Source organism: Drosophila kikkawai, chromosome 2L (assembly GCF_030179895.1).
Source record: "Drosophila kikkawai strain 14028-0561.14 chromosome 2L, DkikHiC1v2, whole genome shotgun sequence".
NCBI lineage: Eukaryota > Metazoa > Arthropoda > Insecta > Diptera > Drosophilidae > Drosophila > Drosophila kikkawai.
The window spans coordinates 5,413,357-5,433,407 of NC_091728.1; the positions used below are offsets into that span (position 1 = coordinate 5,413,357).

The 20,051-nt window shown below is 43.7% G+C and overlaps 4 protein-coding genes across 7 annotated transcripts; 2 read left to right on the forward strand and 2 right to left on the reverse strand.

The window, feature by feature from the left end:
* Positions 1-310: 310 nt before the first annotated feature.
* On the reverse strand, positions 311-4,203 carry eIF4A (eukaryotic translation initiation factor 4A). 3 transcript variants are annotated; one of them, XR_001770748.3, is made up of 6 exons: positions 4,047-4,203; positions 2,683-2,909; positions 1,443-2,056; positions 1,135-1,358; positions 870-1,071; positions 311-754 (listed from the first exon to the last, which is right to left on the reverse strand). XR_001770748.3 is itself a non-coding variant. In XM_017168506.3 (5 exons), coding segments are annotated over exons 1-5 (1,212 nt in total). In that variant the 5' UTR covers positions 4,049-4,203; the 3' UTR covers positions 311-926. The 3 variants fall into 3 exon arrangements, 2 of the variants coding, with proteins under 2 accessions (XP_017023995.1, XP_017023996.1); XM_017168506.3 differs by having other exon boundaries at positions 311-1,071; XM_017168507.3 differs by lacking the exon at positions 4,047-4,203 and adding an exon at positions 3,063-3,253 and having other exon boundaries at positions 311-1,071.
* Positions 4,204-4,555: 352 nt separating this feature from the next.
* Positions 4,556-12,269, forward strand: chic (profilin chic). 2 transcript variants are annotated; one of them, XM_017168498.3, is made up of 4 exons: positions 4,556-4,690; positions 5,867-6,162; positions 8,780-8,951; positions 11,763-12,269. In XM_017168498.3, exons 2-4 carry the CDS (start codon positions 6,052-6,054, stop codon positions 11,858-11,860), a joined length of 381 nt encoding a protein of 126 aa, XP_017023987.1. In that variant the 5' UTR covers positions 4,556-4,690; positions 5,867-6,051; the 3' UTR covers positions 11,861-12,269. The 2 variants fall into 2 exon arrangements, with proteins under 2 accessions (XP_017023987.1, XP_017023988.1); XM_017168499.3 differs by lacking the exon at positions 4,556-4,690 and adding an exon at positions 5,448-5,605.
* A 1,813-nt stretch (positions 12,270-14,082) lies between these two features.
* Positions 14,083-15,883, reverse strand: LOC108075888 (mitochondrial uncoupling protein 4C). Its single transcript, XM_017168497.3, has 2 exons — positions 14,782-15,883; positions 14,083-14,250 (listed from the first exon to the last, which is right to left on the reverse strand). The coding sequence occupies exon 1, from the start codon at positions 15,781-15,783 to the stop codon at positions 14,785-14,787; it is 999 nt and encodes a 332-aa protein (XP_017023986.1). The 5' UTR covers positions 15,784-15,883; the 3' UTR covers positions 14,083-14,250; positions 14,782-14,784.
* A 721-nt stretch (positions 15,884-16,604) lies between these two features.
* On the forward strand, positions 16,605-18,964 carry LOC108075804 (uncharacterized). The gene is made up of 2 exons (XM_017168375.2): positions 16,605-16,738; positions 16,812-18,964. Exon 2 carries the CDS (start codon positions 16,877-16,879, stop codon positions 18,917-18,919), a length of 2,043 nt encoding a protein of 680 aa, XP_017023864.1. The 5' UTR covers positions 16,605-16,738; positions 16,812-16,876; the 3' UTR covers positions 18,920-18,964.
* The last annotated feature ends 1,087 nt before the right edge of the window (positions 18,965-20,051 follow it).

The window sequence follows — 20,051 nt, forward strand, 5'->3', positions numbered from 1 at the left end:
CACCAGTACCATCAGAATTACTTAATCTTCAAAGACCTTCAATGATCCTCCGTTACATAGCTTTTTTTTACTGTAATGACAGTCCCTAAGTTAGAGTTGAAAACAAAAATAATTTCTTTGCAAATATTTCTAACTTTGCTGGCAAATACCCAAATCGCACAGCCGCACCTCCTCCATTATGTCTTATAAAATATAGACTATATAGACTACAGCTGACACATTGATCTCTATGTATATGTTTTGGCGATGTGGAAGTGTCTGGTAGTTTCTGTTTCTTAGGCTTGGAATATTTAAACATAGTGTGTACATATGTATTTTTGTATTGTTTTTAATATATTTTTTTTTATCAATAGTTCTAGAAAAAGCGCTAAAACAAAGGTGTTGCAAAAAGATGTTGTGGCTTTTGCGTTTAGTTGTTAGCCCGTTTTAGCGAGTGGTGCCTTGAATCTGTTTCTTCTTTAAATATTCTCTTTTTAGATAGATGCAAATGGTTTTTTTATATATTTGTATATATTTGTTGTTGCTGGTTGACGACGCAGTTTTAAAATTGATGTTACACAAGGAAGGACTAAATGGTTACATGGTCTTCTTTGCGGGCCTTTGGCGAGATGTTCGTTGCCCCAGCATTCGCAAGATGTTGATGCCATGATTGGTTGATGATGGAGTTGCCGCTGTTGCTGCTCTGTTGTTAATGCCAGCGATGTATCAGTGTCTAGTCCTTGATCGTTGATTGGTTGTTGCTCTGCTTTGCTGCCTTTTTGAATTGTTGGTTGAATAATAAATATTTAACTTTATTAATTTTTTGCGCTCGGTTGTTATCGATTTTCCGCAGTTGCTTGCTTGGTTTGCTGTTTTTTTTGCTCACTCACTTTTTTTATTTAGAATTTTATTTCTTAGTTGTTTTTGCGGCTCAACAGAAAAATGATCTAAATCAAATCGGCAATATTAGCAGGCATCTCCTCGATGGTTGTGTGATAGAATTGTTCAATATCCTTAAGGATTCGTCGATCATCGTCTGTAATGAAATTGATCGCAACACCCTTGCGACCGAAACGACCACCGCGACCAATTCTGAGAGGAGACACATTTTTCGTTAGGCACTGCTTGGTCAAAGATATTGATGGGCCAACTTACCTATGAATGTAGTTCTCACGGTTCGAGGGCAGGTCATAGTTAATGACCAGCGACACTTGCTGCACATCAATACCGCGCGCCAGTAAATCAGTGGTAATCAGGACACGAGAAGAGCCTGAACGGAATTGTTTCATGATAACCTCGCGATCACGCTGCTCCATGTCGCCGTGCATAGCCGAGACGGTGAAGTTGTGGCTCGACATCTCTTGGGTCAGCTGGTCCACCTGGAAAATAACATTTCAGCTTAGAATCTGAGCATCTGGGCGATGTTGAACCACCTTTCAACAGGGGCACAGAGATAAACAAACCTTGCGACGGGTGTTGCAGAAGATAACCGACTGGGTAATGGACAGCGTATCGTACAGATCGCACAATGTGCCCAACTTCCAGTTCTCCTGCTTCACGTTCACGTAGAACTGCTTGATACCCTCGAGGGTCAGCTCTTCCTTCTTCACCAGGATGCTAACTGGCTCGCGCATGAAGCAACGGCTCACCTCAAGCACGTCCGGTGGCATGGTGGCGGACAGCAGAATAACCTGCACATCTGGTGGCAGCATCTTGAACACATCCTGGATCTGATCCTTGAAGCCACGGGACAACATCTCATCAGCCTCGTCCAGGACAAAGAGCTTGATGTACTGAGTGCGCAGCACCTTACGATTGATCATGTCGTAGACGCGACCGGGAGTGCCCACAACAACGTGGCATCCGGACTCCAGAATGCGGGCATCCTCTCGCACATTGGTGCCGCCGATACAGGCGTGCGAATGCACCTTCATGTACTCACCGAGCGCCATTACCACGCGCTGGATCTGCGTGGCCAGCTCGCGAGTGGGGGCCAGGATCAGGGCCTGGCACTCGCGAATGGACGTATCGATCTGCTGAAGGATGGCGATCGAGAAGGTGGCAGTCTTGCCAGTTCCTGTGACAGAGCAATGAAGATATAGAAATTAGTTATCTACATAATTATGTTGGCAGAATTCAGCTAAGCATAAGAGATAGCTATCTCTTTCACGCTAGCATGTTCCGAGAACAATTCTTTCTGTATCTGCAGGTGTTGCAGGCAGACTTTAACAAGGGTGATTATTTTTCTCTCCTCTTCTTTGTGTTTATTTTCGGTTTGTCCCTTTTCAAAATCCTTCGCAGTGGATTAGCGCAAAACGAGATCGGTTTTTCTAGGTAGCTAGTGGGATAGAATTGGCAAGAAACCGGCATAAACAGCTAGGTAGAAAGTCTGACCAACATTTTTTTCTAGGAACTTTCTTCTTCTGTCCAGGCGGCCGTAAAACGCGCTACAAAACGCAGCTGGCCAGCGAAAAGTGGCGCGCAAGCGTAAAGACGCCAAGAGAGAGGCACACACGAAGAGAGAGTGCCAGAGCAAAGAGAGCGCAAAGCGCAACTCAAAGATAGAAATTTCAGACGCAGAGCGCTGAGTCACCGATGTCACTTTTTGTTTAAGCAAAATATTTTTGTCATCAATTCTTGCACATTCTCGAAAGATTCGCCTCGGGACGGGAAAAAGGGAAGGGGATTTGAGAGCGTACTCACCCGACTGCGCCTGGGCAATGACATCGCGACCCTTCACGCAAGGAATGATAGCGCGCTGCTGGATGGCCGACGGCTTCTCGAAACCGTAGCCATAGATGCCGCGCAGCAGCTCCTCGCGCAAGTTCATGTCATCAAAGTTGTCGTACACCTCATGCCAGGTGGACTCGATGACACCCTCGGGGTCCATGCCGGCGGGACCATCCTGAGCTATTTCAGTTCGATCATCCCTGCAAAACGAGACGGAAAATGGATTAATATGAAGACTCCAGAGCCGGAGGGAGGGAGTGCTGGAAATTTTCCAGCCGCAATTTCTAGGTTATGTCGAAGCGCATCGAATGGCGCTTGGCAACCGTCGGCCGCGAAACAGGAGCTGCACTCACATTATCAACGATAAAAAATTGACTAGATTGGTTTATATCCGGAATTTCGACGACTTAAACACCGTTCACTCAAACAATTTCTGTTCCTGCTGTCGGTGAGACAAATGAGTAATGGAGAATTTGAGAGTTCCCTGCTCTGTTTTTCTGCCAGTCGGTGACGAATCTGTTTTTGCTTTCAGTTACGTTTGTGCTGTGCTGTGTTTTCACGTACAAAATACGAAATGAGACTGCGAGCTGCGACGACCGCTAGGCGGCCTTTTGAGCGGCGAGCGGCCCGCCCCTGAGCGTGTGTGCGAGCGAGACGACCCTAGCGTCGCGTTTGTCAATGTCAGTGGTTGCTGCCGCTGCGAGAGCAGTCGCGCGATATGGGCTAGGCACGTAACTGCGGTACCAGTATTGCTCAACGTCCGCAGGTCGCAAAATGGCAGTAGCCGGTTGAAAATGGCAGTAGAAACCAAGCCGACAGGCGTATTTTCCTAAGGTGCGCGTGCTAGAGAGAGCGAGGGGCGCGTTACGGGGGAGGGGGCGGCTGCCAAAGATGTAGCAATTTACTAAAGATAGAATCGGCGACGGCATTGAGGTGTCCGGCGAGTCTTTGTCCAGTCATCATGAGTCAAGCGGCAGGCAAATGGCCGCCGAGCGAGCCTTCGTCATCGACAGCAAATTCGCTTAATTCATTGCATTCTGGTATTCCAGACGAAGTACGAAATCCACCCAGCAGAACGCCAATGGATCAACCACCGCGCTCTCTCTCGCTCTCTCTCTCTCGCAGCTCTCACTTCCCGTCTCGGTCTGTCATTCGCGACAGCCGTCGTGTAATTTTTTCCTTTGTGTTTCACATATTCCGACCGTCCGAAATTTCAAATCGAATTTTCTCTATTGCCGCACACTGCAATTCGCCTGAAACCGATCGATGCCGACGGGCCGCGGGTTCGCCCAGCCGCTTTCCACATTTCGGACGCTTAATCTAATGGTTATACTAACATTTTCTGAAAATTTTTTGGCACTTTTTATACACGTGCTGCTACTGATTTGTTAACCAAAAGCAAAAGAGGTGGCTCGCAGTGCGGCCAGATGAACGTTTGGTTTTCCCCAAAATTGAAATTTCGCCCTAAAAAATCCACACCATTTCGAACGTCACTGTGTTCACCGTGATAAAAGTAACAGAATTTTATTTATGGAATTTCCAGAATGAGAGTAACAGAGTTTACTACTATTTACTTAAATTAAAGAAAATTAACTTTATTTTTCTTTAAATTCATTCATTCAAGTGACCTTTCTCCTTCTGAGCAGCTGGGCACACTTGGGTGAACATTACGTAGCGAAAAACGTAAGTGAACAAAATCTTAGTTTGACGTAAGTACGTTGTTGGTGGGCGGACCACCTAGATTTAGGGTTTTTTGCTGGCATTTTAGGGGCTTCTTCGAAGCATAAATTATTATAATAAATAACTACTAACAAAGGATAAATGTTTAATTTCATTGGTTTAAATACTAAAATTGTAATGGGTCTTTAGGCTTTTTGAGATTTTTTAGGGGCGAACCAAATTTTCATCTGGCAACACTGATCCAGATATTATTTTAATCCGCATACGGTCACTCAGTTTCATCGACGATTTCTTGAACAGTGTAAGTGGGAATTTAAAAAAATCCTGCGATTCAGTGAATTGGCAAACTGTTGGGTAAATTGGAAAATGAAGGCGACTGGTGCGCGGAATTTGCGCTATGAGGCGAGGATCAAAGCCCACACATGTCCGGCGGCGTTGCGTCGTCGCGTCCGTGTGTGTATATGTGTGTGCGAAAAGTCAAGTGGGGAAAAGTTCGGCTGCCGCTGCCGGTTTGTGCGAAAAAATTCGGCGGAGCAGGGAGCTATAAGCAAAATCGCCCACATATAGGTGTTGAAAATAAAGGTCTATTTTTAATTTATGACACTCGGTGCCGGCCAGGAAAGGCGATTCATAATACACTCACCAACACCCGTTGAGTCATCGTCTGCTCTCTCTCACTCATTTGCATTGTCCGCTGCCGGCAGATTAATAACGGCTCGCCGCACACGCCCATCTCGCTCGCACACACGCACGCTCCAGACGGGCTGCACTCGCTCTCCGTGAGAGAGACGATTGAGTGCCTTGCGGCGTTTCTGAGCGGGTTTTTCCAGCAGGCAAACAATCGCTATCGGAAGCCATCGATAGTGGGCTCTCGCCTAACTTTGACGATCAGTTTTGGGTCCAGGGAGTGGGGCCGACAGTGGGAAGCAGAAAACAACAAGGTCTAGGCAGAAAAACCACTCCACTCGCTTGGACTTGCGCTCACAATCGCTATCGAATCGAAGCACTCGGTGTATCGATATATCGAGTGCCGCCGACCAGCTCTACCGTCAATCCCTCAATTAAATTGAATCAATTTCAATTTCTCACTTTGTGCAAGTCGGACGTGTCGTTGGAGCTGCCGTACGACGGTCCCTGTTTCTGTCTCAGTCTTTGGTCTCTACCCCCTCGCCGCCTGTTCGTGTCGTGTGGCTGTGCCTATAGTGTGTGTGTATATGTGAGTTTTTCGGAGGAATAAAATTCGATTCGTCTTTGTCGCTGGTGCAAAGTGTGCGCTTAGTTTATCGCCCAGCCAAGTCACAAAGTCAGTAATCAGCGATACTAACAAAGTACAGAAAAGCCCAAGAGAGAATGAGACGGCTTTGTCGAAGAGCGTACAGTTTGCGAAATTAGCGGGGGGCAGCGATTGGCTATTTATGCGATTCAATACGATAAATGTTAACAAATGTCTACCACTCTCTCCCCCTTCTCGTTGCAGTTCGAAATTAGTAACCCCGAGAAAGAAAAATCGTCAGCTTAGCGATTTTCCTTTGTCTCCCTGCAAATTTCGTGTGACCCCCGAAACGAAAGAGAGAAGAGACGCGCCGTGCGGTAAACCAGCGATATACAACCAATACCAATCTACTCTTAATCCGCACCCACGACCACCAAAAACAAAGCACCATGAGCTGGCAAGATTATGTGGACAACCAACTCCTGGCCTCCCAGTGCGTGACCAAGGCGTGCATCGCCGGACACGATGGCAACATCTGGGCCCAATCCAATGGATTTGAGGTGAGTACGGATACGGCAAATAGCAGTCCCTCCCGCGGATGTCCCTGGAAAAGCGCCGCATAGTTGACAATGAATTTTCGCAAGTTCAAGGGTGTGACTCGCCCGCTCTCGCTCTCTCCCACACAAAGGAGGCGCCGCACATGCATGGCCGCCATGATTATTTCGTTTGAGTTTCGGTTTGATAAAGAGCAACGCAGCAGCACAGCAACTTAACTCCCACCCTCTCTTGCTCAATCACACTCTCCAAGTTCACCCCCTGGAGCGCTGCTCTCTGCGCAGGCCAGCTCTCATTCGACCCCCCGAGAGTGCGTTTGTGTGCGTGATCGCGTGGGATTCATCTTCTAATCTTAGCTTGGTGTTACGATAAGAGCTGTCACTAAATTGCTAATTTTCATAGGGCAATTAGCCTTCTTAATCACTCGTCTATCAAATTGCCATTAGAGATTTTCGGTGAGTCATGCCGCCGACTTACTCACAGCTCGGATTTAGTTCGCGGTAATAGGACGGATGGTGGTAGAGGGAGGGAAATGTGATATCAACAGCAGTTTCAAATGTGCAGATGTTGACTTCCCGGTACTATTCAACACTGATTCCTGATAATGCATCCACTCCCTATTCCTAGGAAGAGCACAATGAAGAGAACGACTGCCCACTCTGCTGGTGCCTTTATCAGTTTTAGTTGATATGATGTGTTGGTTTTTTATCTCCGCCCGCTTCTGTTGTTGTTCGCAAAAAATCTCTTTATCGGAGCGAAATGAAGGAAACACATACATACATATATCTCGATGCCGCGTCACCATGGGAGAGCGCCCTAAAATTTCTTGAGCATTTCATATGCGCGCCACGTTTTTGGTTTTGTATAAATGAGTTTGTGCTCTCTCTGTGTTTATATGTGTGTGTGCGACTTCCTCCTGACTCCATGTGCTTTTATCCTGCTCTCCGTCTGTTGCGCTTCATTCGACTCCAGCCACTCCCTTTTGCTTTGTTTGTCGACGCTTCCAACAATATCGCAATTGCACTATAAACCGATTTCAGCCATGAGTTGGCAGTCGTCTTGCCACAGCAATTTTTCAGTTTTTAAGCCGCTTTTGTCCGTTGTCAACGTCATCATCTCTTCGTCGGCGCTGCTCTTCCTCTCCATCTCGCCTCTCTTATTTATTGCTTGACATATTCTGCACGCGTATCACTTTCGTTCAATTATCTCCTATTGCTTTCCCATCTGCCTTTTGTTTATTTTTCTCCCTTTTCGCATTACCTGAGTTACCTACTTTTGATTTTGGCTTTTCGATTTTAATTTTTCATTCGCATGATTCACTCAGGTGAATATACCTGATTTTTTCCTTTCGCGATTGATCTGATCAGCTGCTCTCTGAGCCTTGCCAGACTGTTTTTAGAGATCTCCGGAGCGAACGCCATTCTGGGAGCTTATCAAAAAGTCGACGTTTGTCTTTGTATTCCCCTTTTGCAAAAATGATTTGCCAAATAAAAACATGCCTAAAAAGGCAAGAGATGTGTTTTATTTTGTGCAAATAAAATATGTCCGTTTATGTACATTTGTTGGGATCTATATGGTTTTTTGTTTTGAATGCTTGTCTACGCCAATTTAATAAAATATTTGGCATAACTTTGTACGCAAAAACCGGCTTCTTGCGGCTCCTCTCTTCTATAATTTCTTTCTCCCACTCGCGCCGCTCAATAGAAACTTCTCGATGCTGTGTTTGAGGTGCTGCGCATGTGTCACCGTTTGGGGGGGAAGAAAAGGGGTAACGATTAATCACACTCACTCGATTTATAAATTCAATTTCGTTCCCTTCTCTCTGAAGACCAGCTGTTTCCTGCACTTGATTTGGTCAAGTCTAATGACATTGGAATGCTCTCCCGCGTTCACTCTCTCTCACTTTATTTCTCTTTTTCGTTATCGCCCTCTTTCTTTGTGTGTGACTCTTTTTTTGGCCGGACAAGACATTCAAGTTTGCAAACTTGTTTTCCCGAAACCGACGAGAAACAAAGCTAAGTAACTTCTCAAGCCGAAGTCTCTATATCCTTGCTGCCCATCCAAAACATTTGTATCTGTAAGATCTCTGTATTATTTTCGAGGTAACAGAACTCTTTGCCATATCCTTTTTTACTTGTTTTAAGTTTCTATAAAGGCCCAATGGCACTCCCCTGGCACTTTCACCCCCTCAAATCCCTTTTCACCACTTGCATGGACCCGACCACCTTTGGTTTAATGAGTTGGCAGCCGTCGTCGATGTGGCCACGCGTGTTGTTGCCAACTGTTGGCAAAATGGGTGGTGGTTTTCGCTGGTGGTTGGTGGTTCGCGTTTGCGTGGGCTGCCGCTGCGCCGTCCGTCGTTGATTACTTTGATATTTTAACAGAAATTAATGCTTTGTGTGTGCGCCTGAAAAGGGCGCGCCGCCACTCCAATATCTTTTCTGCCACATAACCATCCCCCTCCGCTGCACACCCTGACGCATACAAATGACGGCAGAGTAAGAACTAAGAACGCACCGAAATTTATTGAAATGCGTGCGTGACCCTTAAAAGTCCAATAAGCCATTCCACATGCAATGTCCACCCCCACTAATCCAAACCCTATCTTTCCATATTTTGCAGGTGACAAAGGAGGAGCTCTCCAAACTGATTAGCGGCTTTGACCAGCAGGACCTGCTCACCAGCAACGGCGTAACACTCGCCGGCCAGCGGTACATTTACCTGTCCGGCACAGATCGTGTGGTGCGCGCCAAGCTCGGCCGAAGCGGAGTACACTGCATGAAGACAACACAAGGTGAGCCATCTCGATATAAGGAGCTACAATAGTAGTCCACTTGTCCCTCTTTTGAGATCAGTTTTGTCGCCTGCGAAATCGATAATAGGGCAGATAACACAACTTTTTATACCATACAAATTCAGCTTTAAATTTTAGTATTCTTTAAAAACCATTATTTAATATAGTATATAGTATATATGTGATAATATTGAAATCAACAGACAATACAAATGTTTATTGTTATTATTATTTAAAAATAATAATTAATCGCTATTCAGGGAACACTTAATTAGTTATTTTTTAATTAAGCTCCACCAAAATAGTTATCTAATTAATTCTAGCTTATCTAATCCCTCTGGATTAATTTAACTCCCAGCCGAAGGCTTCCTGTTTATGACTCAAACATTAGGTTAGAAAACTAATGACTAATACCAGCAGCTAGCTCCTGTTTTGGAAATTTTCTGTTTGTTTCGCAGATCTTATTTCATATATATAGAGTTCTCAATAACATTTACTATCTGAAATGTCGAATTTCAGTGAATACAGTTACCAATTCACGTTATCGATAGGATGTCTGTGCCCCGCCCTGATAACAGCTATCAGCTGTTTCTTTGTATGAACAACCGCAATCCAAAAGCAAAAGCACACAGACATCCCACAAAAATGGTTTAATACCACTCATTTTGTTCGACTTATCGTTGGTGCAAAGAATTTAATCCACCACAGAACGCCAGATAAGTTTTGGGGACTCTAAAAGAAATTTGGTAGCCATAAATGAGTGATTACCGCCTTATTTCTCTCCAAAGTTTTGGTAGGAGGGTCGAAACTTAATATATATAAGTTACCAAGAAGTTAAGCCAAATCACCAAGAGACAGAAAAAGAGAGTGGTAAACTAGGGACCATTATCATTATTATTTTATGTGTCGCTACTGCTGCTCCAGTTTTTTCGTTCGTTCCGTTTTTCAGCATCTCTAGTTAGAAACAAAAAAAATCTTGGCCATGTCAATGTTGTTAGCAGTCGCCGAGCTCTCCCGCTCACACTCGCTTCCCTCGGATAGCCAGCTAGTGCCTCAATGGCAAGAAGCTAATTTTGATTTTTGTTGCTGCTGCTGCTGCTGCTGCTGCCGCGGCTGTTTGCATTTACGACCAGTTTGTTTGCTGACGCGTCAGCCGTTCCGCGCGTCCATATTTGTACAGTTTTTGCGGCAACTGTTGCGCACCACACACACAATACCACACAGCACAGCACACCACACACATTACCCCCCTGCTCCGCCAATGCAACGACAAGCTCAAGGTTATTGCCATAATCCATTTCAAGTGCAAACGACGTTGCACAGTGTATAGGAGCGGCATAAAAATAGGAAAATAGGCAAGAAATGGTAAAAATAATCCAAACTGGTCTCTGTCTGGCCGTGTTTCTGGCTCTGCCTCGGTCGGTCTCCGCTTGGTTCTTCGCCTCCTCCGTGGCCAGTTTGCTTTGGACCCGGCCAACACACGCGTTGCTCGTGTGTCGGGCGCCAGTCGGCCATTGAGCTGCCCCCAAAACAGCTGATCGGGTAATTTGAACGGTTGGCTGGGCCTAGTAGGGCCGACATACATTGCTACAAAATTGCACCTTTACACTCTACTTGAAATATCTATTATCTGACCGAATGTCGTCGGGTTGCTGAAGCGCCGCCAGCCCGCAAATTGGCATTGTTTATGATTCGCTTTAACCGTCAGAGTTAAGGGTAAATGCAATTCGATATGACTCTGTTTGGTTATGCTTGAGAAACTTACTAACTGGCGACGGGGGCAAGTATTATATGGGAAGAAAATAATGTCTCTTGTTAGTCTTTCTCTAATTTAAAATTTGCATCTTAAGTGGCACATATAAACAAGTTATTATAATCTATTTTATTTCTTGTTGTTTATATTGCAAATACTCTTTAAAGTTACGAATACGAAATACAGTATTGTATTTGTAATGACACACTGAGACTCATTAGATTAGACCTACCAAGAGCTGACAGCAGGTCACCACAGGTGTTTCTTTTAATATTTTGCTCAAATTATATGTCGCTTATCGGTTGGAAGAACCGAGAGCTGGGCCCGGTTTATTGACCTCCGGGCGAGCTGCGTACTTCCATTCATGCTTCGATTTGAGTTGAGCTGGGCGCTCTGCGCGCTCAATCAATTAGGTTTCCATCACTTTTCTGCTCATTTGATTAATGTGCGTATTAGCCACTCAACTCGAGACTTGTCTCATTCGGGGCCTGTGTTCTGGTTTGCTATTGACGTGTCGTCTGGGACGGTGGCCTGTCCGGTTTTCACCTCCGACTGCGCTCTGCGAGCTCTCTTTATTCATAATTTCTATCTGTCGAAGCGATGCTGCTTTGCTGTTGTAATATACTGTTAGTTTTTATTTCTCCACTGTTGATAGCGGTGGTGGCTTTCTCCTTGCTTTTGAGAGCATCATTGGTAACCGGATAGACTACTGGATTTCTACTGATTTTTACCACCAGCTATTATCATTACTTTAGGTTACAGCCAATCAAGCAACCAATAAAAATTGATAAGAATAAAATGATTGATAAAAATAAAATATTGTCAATATTCTCATCCATCAACTGAGTGATTCTTTTGTCTAATTAATATGCCTATTTGTTGATGAAATATATGAAAATTTGTGAACAATTTTATTTAAATGAAATTGATTGGATAATAAACTGACAGTCGGACAACGCTATAATACCCTACGATGGCAGTAGCTGAAATTTAAATTATAATTACATGTTTTGTATTATTACTAATCAATTATTTGCATCCTTTTGTCTTCTTTACAGCCGTGATCGTGTCCATCTATGAGGATCCCGTTCAGCCCCAGCAGGCCGCTTCCGTGGTAGAGAAACTTGGAGATTATCTGATTACTTGCGGGTACTAGGAGAATAAATCAACACACAAACACAACACAGCCCCATCATCCACATAACACACACACCTACACACAAGCACCCTACAGCAGCAACAACAACAAGAAGAAGAACAGCAGCAACACATTTGATAAGAGGAGAAACCGTAAATGAACTAATAACAAACACATAAAAAAGTAATTATTAATATTTAAAAATTAATGGAGAAAAACCATCAACGGCCAACAAGATAATTTGCGGTTTTTTGTGTGTAGCATCAGAAGAAACGGAAGAAGGAGTAAATGCAATTGCTAAAAAATGTCAAACGCAAAAATAATTACCCAATTACAACAAAATTATAAATTTCTGCATTATTATATATTTAAAACTTTTTGGTTTATACGATAAAAAAAAAGAATAAAAGGAAAACTCAAAACTGAAGCGCATCCCCATAATTAAGCAAAATCGAAGTCCACACACGAATGTATTGGAAACTTTCAATGTAAACAACAATACCAGATACTTGAAAATGAGCAGGCAAATTTTTTAAGATCTTTATGTATATTTATACAGGCAAACCACACATACACACACGCAGGTTTTATACAAAATGAAACAAAAACTAAGAGAGAGAGAGTGAGAGTGAGAGAAGATTTCAATTTGACAGACGGACGGACAGCAAAGGAGGAGGGAGAGAACAACGGAAATAAAGCGAAGGGAATGAGAGGCAAGGAAAGCAGAAAACACACAGGAAAAAATACCAACCAATATAAATAAATATGCCTATATATATATATTTATATATGTAAACTATTTGGAGATCCATCCCCGGTGCTCTATTTTTACTCTATTTATGTGGTTAGAAGGGAAAAACGAAAAACGAAAACTGGAAAACTGCTACATTTTTTATACAAGATTGAGATCGAAAGAGTGGGAATAACTTCTTCAAGCTAAATCTTAGATGTATCACCACACCGTAGGTGTTCAGACTCCAAATTTTTGTGTTCCCCGTGCCCGTCTTATAGATACTAGTTCGTTCTCTCATCCTTGCGACAAGTCGCTCTTCTCCGCATCGTACCGACATCTTAGCGAAATTGTGCGCTATATGCATTATTAGGCATTGTAGCACCTGGAGGAACATTCTTTGCGTGAATCCGACAAAATTGCCATTTACCATTTACATAACGATAATGTTACTAATTAACTGCGTACGAGTATTACCCAGCATTCAATATTTAAACCGCTTTTTTTTACGTTTAGCTAAAACTTCAATGTCTCTAAGCCTTCTTCTTTCGCGCTCTCACACACTAATTCTCCATTAGAGAACAACCAAGTCCCGATATCCAACCCGCTTCCTTCCTTTCCCGATCCCGCCTACACCATACCCGGACATTTTTCGTAAAAGCATGAAAATGAAAAAGAAAAGAAAGAAGGAAACCCTGAACGCATAAATATATGGATATAAAAAAAAAAAAACAAAAAGCAACAACATATATAATTCGATACTTTAATACTATTGAAATAAAAAATGCGAGTGAGACAACCGAAAATGCTCCTCATTAAAAATTAAACACACCTCAAATCATTATTATTTGGCGGGCGGCAATCTATGGTTCCATAAATATTTGGTAAGCTGCCAAAGACATTTCAGTCTTTGGAACCTCGTAAAAATTGTGCACACATTTTATATATTTTATTTTATTTATGTTCTGTGCGTTTATATTTGTTCTTTAAAATGAATATAGAAAGTCAATGCTCTCACGTTCTTTACCATTTTTGGCCTATGCGGAGGACTGCTGGCTATTTTCGTATCTTCGTATAAAACGGCTGACGCAATGGCGCAATTATTTCTTTTGAAAATGTTATACATAAAAGAGAAATGTGTATTTATTAATTTTTCTGCAGTTGGCGTTATCTTTCGGCTGCCAGTGGAGGAGACGTGAGTAATTGTCGTTCTGTATGCTTCTGCTTGGCTGGCATCTCGCAAAAAACATTGACCCACATCTGTACATACCAAGGCATTTTCTCAAAAAAAGCCACCAAAAAAATCGTTATATATATTTTTTTATAGGTATGTATCTTTAGCATATTTTTTGAAATGCCACCATTTCTATATTCAAATACAAATTATTTTGAGTGCATTTCTAAAGAACGTTAGCCACAACACTTGTTCCCGTGGAAAGTTTTATTTACTTTCCCTTTTTTTCGGTGGATTTTGGTGGATCTCAAAATAAATCTAAGAAAGAGCCTTAGGGCCGGGCAGAAAATAAAACCGAGGCTGTAGCCGTTTGACAACTTTTATCAACTGGGTAATTAATCATACTATACTATGCCGTTGGCCTTTAGCAGCTCTGCTCACTTCGCAATTTGAGGCGCGTGTGTCTTCATTTCCATCTCTAACGGCAAATAATAATTTCTTTGGCTGCGGGCGAGATTGATTCATTCAATAAAGTATGCAAATATTTCCACGATCTCTAAGCAGTCGTCTAAAAATGACTTGTGTCTGGCTTTGTCATCAGGCTGATGCAGTTGTCAAGCAATCAGAGATCAATTAGTTATAATCATTAAAATAAAATGGAAAGGAATTTTTCTTTTGAAACACAATTGCATACAACATAACTAATTTACCTTAATAATTTATTTTTAATAAAAACTGATGTAAAGTTAATAATTTAATTGTTAGAATTCAGGCAGAGCTTTGCAGAGCCTTTATATGCCATCAGAAACTAAATAAATAAATAAATATAAAACAATACTAAGGGCGAAAGCTATTACATTTGATAAAAACATTCGAATCTTCTGCATGCAGATTAGTTTTTTTTGTACCTACAAAATATAAGAAAGCTAACTCTGTAAAATCTATATAGATACATATGTATATAATTCAATTTACGTAAAAACACATTTCCACATACTGATCACCTTAAAATTTCATCCTATTGGAATACTTAACCCCTTAGAATCCCACCTGGCCCTCCCACTGGCGCAGTTGTTCAATTGACAGCCAGAAGAGAACCGAGAAGGGTCCGAGACGAAACCAGATGGGCAGGAAGCCCTTGTACAGCGTTAGTGCCCCCTCTTCCTTTACCAGCGTTCTAACACATTCCAAGGAGTTTCTATAATATAGATTCTTTCCGTTCTCATCCACCGGCTGGTTCATCATCCGCGACTTGATTACATCAGCCGGAGTGCTAAGCACGGATGCTGTGAAGCCGGCGCACATTGAGGCCCCGAAGCGCAGTGGGATGCCCTCCTCCAAGTTCAGGTGGCGCTTCAGCATACGCTTGCTCAGATCGTAGGTACCCACGTCGCCGGCAGTCATGAGGCAGGCCCTCAAGCAGCTCGGTCCTACGCCCTTCCACATGCTGGGCAGGCCCCCATGCTTGTAGATGTCCACGAAGGCCTGTACCATGTTGTTTACCCGCGGCTCGTAGCCCAGCTGCCGTCGGCGGCCTTCCGTCTGCATCCGAACCTTGACGATGTCGAAGGGATTGGACAGTCCCTGGGCTATGCAGCCCGCCGTGAAGCCACAACCCAGGGCCCAGTGGGTTCCGAGGACTTCTTCGTTGCGCTCGTTGACATAGAGAAACGGGCGCCGAAAGATGTCGTATAGGACGACGCGGACTGAGTTAAACAGAAAATTTCGGGCGACCATAGCCGAAAAGCCGGCGTATATAGATCTGACGCCTTCGACCTTAATCATGTTCTGTATAGTGGCCCGGAAAGATGGCATTTTGGCACCCGTTTTCTTCGCCTCCTCGCCCTCCACCTGCATCCGGGTCTTGCCCACGTCCATCCAAAAAACCCATGACTCGGCAAAGTTGGCAGCAAGGAAGGTGTTGCAGTACAGCTGGAAAAGATTCCGTGCCGTCAGAGGTTCCACCACGTCTACGGGGGGTAAGTTGGGTACATTGTAAGGTCGCAGGTGCCAGTAGTTCTCCTCATCCCTGTCCATTTTATCTTATTGAATAGTTGAATTTATTATAGAGTTTAGTGTTTAGATTGCTTTGTTTAGGTTTTTTGTGTTTTGTATGGGCGAGTAATGAAAAGGCATATGCGATCGATGAGAAATTGATATGATCATCCAGGATATACATACAAGTATACTTATTTTAAGGTTTAATAAAATGGTTAAAGGTTTATAAAAATTTACATCATATTTTATGTACATATGTATATTAATCGTCGGAAAGGGGGTTCTCTGCCTTGCATTTTTTATTATGGTATCTAACACCCATTGACCAAGTGACCGAATTATTCCATGCCTCCTCTCGCTTTTTTTGGGACACCTATTTCTTTTGAGTGATCCGATCATGAAAGAGTTCAAAAGTGCTGACTATTGGTAAATCGGTGGATATGGCTTATAGGAACCTGAGGAGTTTGTTGAACTGCCCAGCACGCGAAATCGTATTGCTAGCCGCAAATTGCGAGGTTCAGCTAAAATCAAGGCGACAGGCAATAAATTATATTTAAAGAATAATAAATGCTCTACAAATTACTTTAAATGTTTCTGGTAAATTATATTTATTATAAGTTAAATATACATACACCAACTATTAGTTTTACCAGCTAAAATAAAAGTAAAGTTTTTAAATCAAATTTAAGTAGTTTTATTCATTTTCAATGTATCAATAAATATTTTTATTTATCTTTACGAACAATAAATTAAAAGCCAAGAACCGAGTATACTACAAATTTCATTAGTTCCATGTTTGAAAGAGTATTACTCCAAAGTCTGGAAGCCGCGCCATGTGGTGTCCGTTCGTCAATCGCACGGACAGTGCCTTTTATTCAGTCAGTTGATTTTCAGGCAAAAGAAGCTCAGCAAAGTGTCAAAGAAGGCAAGGGAAGAAGGAAAACTAAGTGATTGAGAGATTGCGGAAGACAGTTCCGAGGAACTGTGACATTGGGTAAGATATTTGTGGGAGTGTTAGATGCAGCTCCATTTCCATTCTCTTATGCTGGTCTCAATTCCTTATACAGAGCTTCAGAGAACTATAAAAGCCCCATTCGACGCTGAAACGGAAGTTAGTGAGCGGAACCGCAACATGGAGACCCATCCTCAAGCCCGGAAAATGCAACTAATATGGATTTTCCTGTTCATCTGGCTAGCTGCAGGTGCGACAGTATCTGGAAAGGTGGAGAATCCCGCTTCGGAGGAGCCACGGCACCGCAGTAAGCGCACAATGACCACGATCTGCGTGGAGATCAGGCCCAGTGGGCCACAGGAGGAGCCCTACTACATGTGCCGGGGTGCCAACTTTGGGGCTGAGAATGGCCAACAGGGCTGTGTGGAGGTTAAGAATCAGGGAGGAGGTCAGGAGCCTGTCTACATGTGCCAGGGCATGGAGCCCCCAAAGTCTGTGCCCGGAGTCGAGCATCTACCCGCTCCTGAAAATCAACAACCTGTCCCGCAGCCTGGATCCGTTCACACCTTTCCGTCCTTTCCCGCCTTTGGAGGCGGGTCCTTCCAGCCTCACCCACAGTTCGCAGAGAATCCAATTTATCAATTCCCACCACCGTCGCCATCGCCACCGACGTCATACCAGGAGCAGTCGCCCTACCCTCAGCCTCTTCCTCAGCAGCCCCAGTCCCCAGCCCTTGGGCAAGGCGGATTCTATGGACCCCCCGTGGCTGCCCATTCATTTGCACCTGCAGCGCACTCGCATAGCCTGCCGTCAGTTCCTTACCCAACTGTCGGCAGCCCGCCAGCAACTCCACCAGGAACTCCAAATGGCCCAGGCCCAGCGGCCACGACCCCTTCGTATGATCCTACAGCAGATCAGGGCTCGTCGAACCGTCCCAGCAAGGAATACGGGATAGTTGGGAGCAGTCGACACCGTTCTGGCTTTGAAGGGGATGTGTTCGCCGTACCTGATGTGAGATTCAGGCCGGAGGAACTAAACCAGCAATATCGCACACCAGTAAGTCATCCTCAGGATCAAATGATGTGGGTTCCCGTAACGCATTCATCCGACCCCGAAAATGATCCTGTGATGAGAGCATTCTACAGCAGTTTGGCCGGAGCAGGATCACAGAGTCAGGAAGCCGCAGTGCCCGCTGGTTCCCAAAGGGAACCGGCACCAATGCATCCTTTGGTGGGACAAGGTGCTCCAAGCTATAATCCGTACAACAGCCAATCTTCACCAACTCCTCCAGCTTATAGTCAAGGGGGAGTGCCACCCAGTCCTACTCCATCTACGGTGAATTGCAATGGATGCACTGCACCCTCAGCACCGCTTCAATGTCAGCCACCTGCGGATAACGGGATGAGCTATAGCACATCCTGTCCCAGCTACCAGCCGCTCATAATAACAATGCCTTGCTACGGACAACAGCAGCCGACGCCCTACTATTCCATGCCGCGAATAGCTCCTGGGGTCTTGCAGAGAACTCCTCCCACTCTCGGCAGTCCCTTTGGCTTGGCCCCCGCCCCAGTGACTGGTCCCCTTGGCGGCGCATACGGAAGTGGCGGCAATACCTTTGGCATGTCCCAGGGCTTTGGCATGGATCAGCAGGTGGGCGGCCCCTTCGGCATGGGAATGCAGCTTGGTATGGGTCTAAACCCCTTCGGTCCATTCGGAACCCTCAACCCGTTCAATCCTTTCAATAGAATTCTAGGAGCGGCTCCTCCCATGCCGCCAACGCCCAACGGCAACTTCTTCCAGCGTGTATTTAATTTTAATCCGAACGAGCTTGCCTTTTCGACTACGGAGGCAGCACCTGTCGCAGAGACATCAACCACCGAGAGATCAGGAATGTTGAACTTCGACTCCAGCACTACGCCTTCCAATACTCCGTCACCTCCAAGTACTCCAACGTCGTCCAGCACACCGACGCCTTCAAGCACAGAGACATCAGAGAGTGACATATTGGGCTCGGAAAATGATGACTCCCTGGAGGATGAGCCATACGACCGCGAGCTGATGACTGGAAGCAGCCTCGATAAGAAGCAACAACAAGAAGAAATAACGGCTAGCCAAATTGTTAGTAAGGCGACAGATCTTCTGAAGCCGGAAAAACGCAAGCGGCAACATTCGCGCACCAGCAGGCGCGTATCCCAAAAGCACAGATATCTCCAACAATTGTAGTCTTACAGTTTTGTAAACGGAACACTTAAATTGAATAAAATTTAATTTGTAGGTTTCAAGAATAGCGAATTAGTTAATGATTTCGGAGGGGTTTAGTGTCTTGTCTAAACAGATACAGACGTTCAGAAAGGCTGATATAATATTGTTTTCTTGAATGTTAGATTTTGATAATTGATATTCCTCAACCGCTCAAAATTGGGAATATGATTCTCTTCCACTTAATCTTATTCCAAAACAAACTTATTATTCAAAACTTGAATTATGCATTACCTTTTTCTAAACAGATATTAAATTGATGTATACCTTTTTACGATCGGATAAACTAAAAACCATCCACAATTATGGATAAATGTTATAGTATGCTTAATTGTTCGGAACCAATAGTTTTTTGCGATCTCCTATTAAAAATGAGAGCCTGAGAGGCAGAGTTAAGATAAAGCAAGTTAAGGAAATATCTTCGGAATGATTGAACTATAGTATATAATTCAGTTTTCCATATATTTTCTTATTGACCAACCTTGCCGATTACCAAATGGACACGCGATGAATAAGGCAATACCGCGATGAGTAAGCCAATGACCAACCACTTTAGGAGGTATTTTACGAGGATATATACATATATTTATAATTATTATGTGTACAATGTATCTTTTTCTCTTTGCTTTCCCGGTTCGTACTTCCGCCAAGGCAGAGCCAGCCACGCTCCACGAATCAAACAGAAAGCTCGCATTGGTGGTTAGCAATTTCGAACACGTAAGAGAAAAAGTCGAAAATAAACAATAAAGCAAACAACACACAAATCAGGAAAAACCACAGGTAAAACTGTGAAGACGTTGCAATATTTAAGAATTTTATGCTTATATGTGGGACTCTTGAAGTTTCGATGAAATGGGAACACCTTTCGGTGGGGAATTGAGGTGTTGCAAAACCTAAAGTTCAGGAAAAGATTTCTTCATTTCGATTTTTTGGTAGTTTCTGTCTTATACAGAACTCTTAATGCTCTTTAGGTTTTTAAAATATATGATAAATAATATATAAAATAAAATATACTTATGTATCTTTAAGTTTGTGAGATAAATGATTGTACATTATTTTCTAAACTTAACAAAAAAGGTAATAATCCAATGAATAT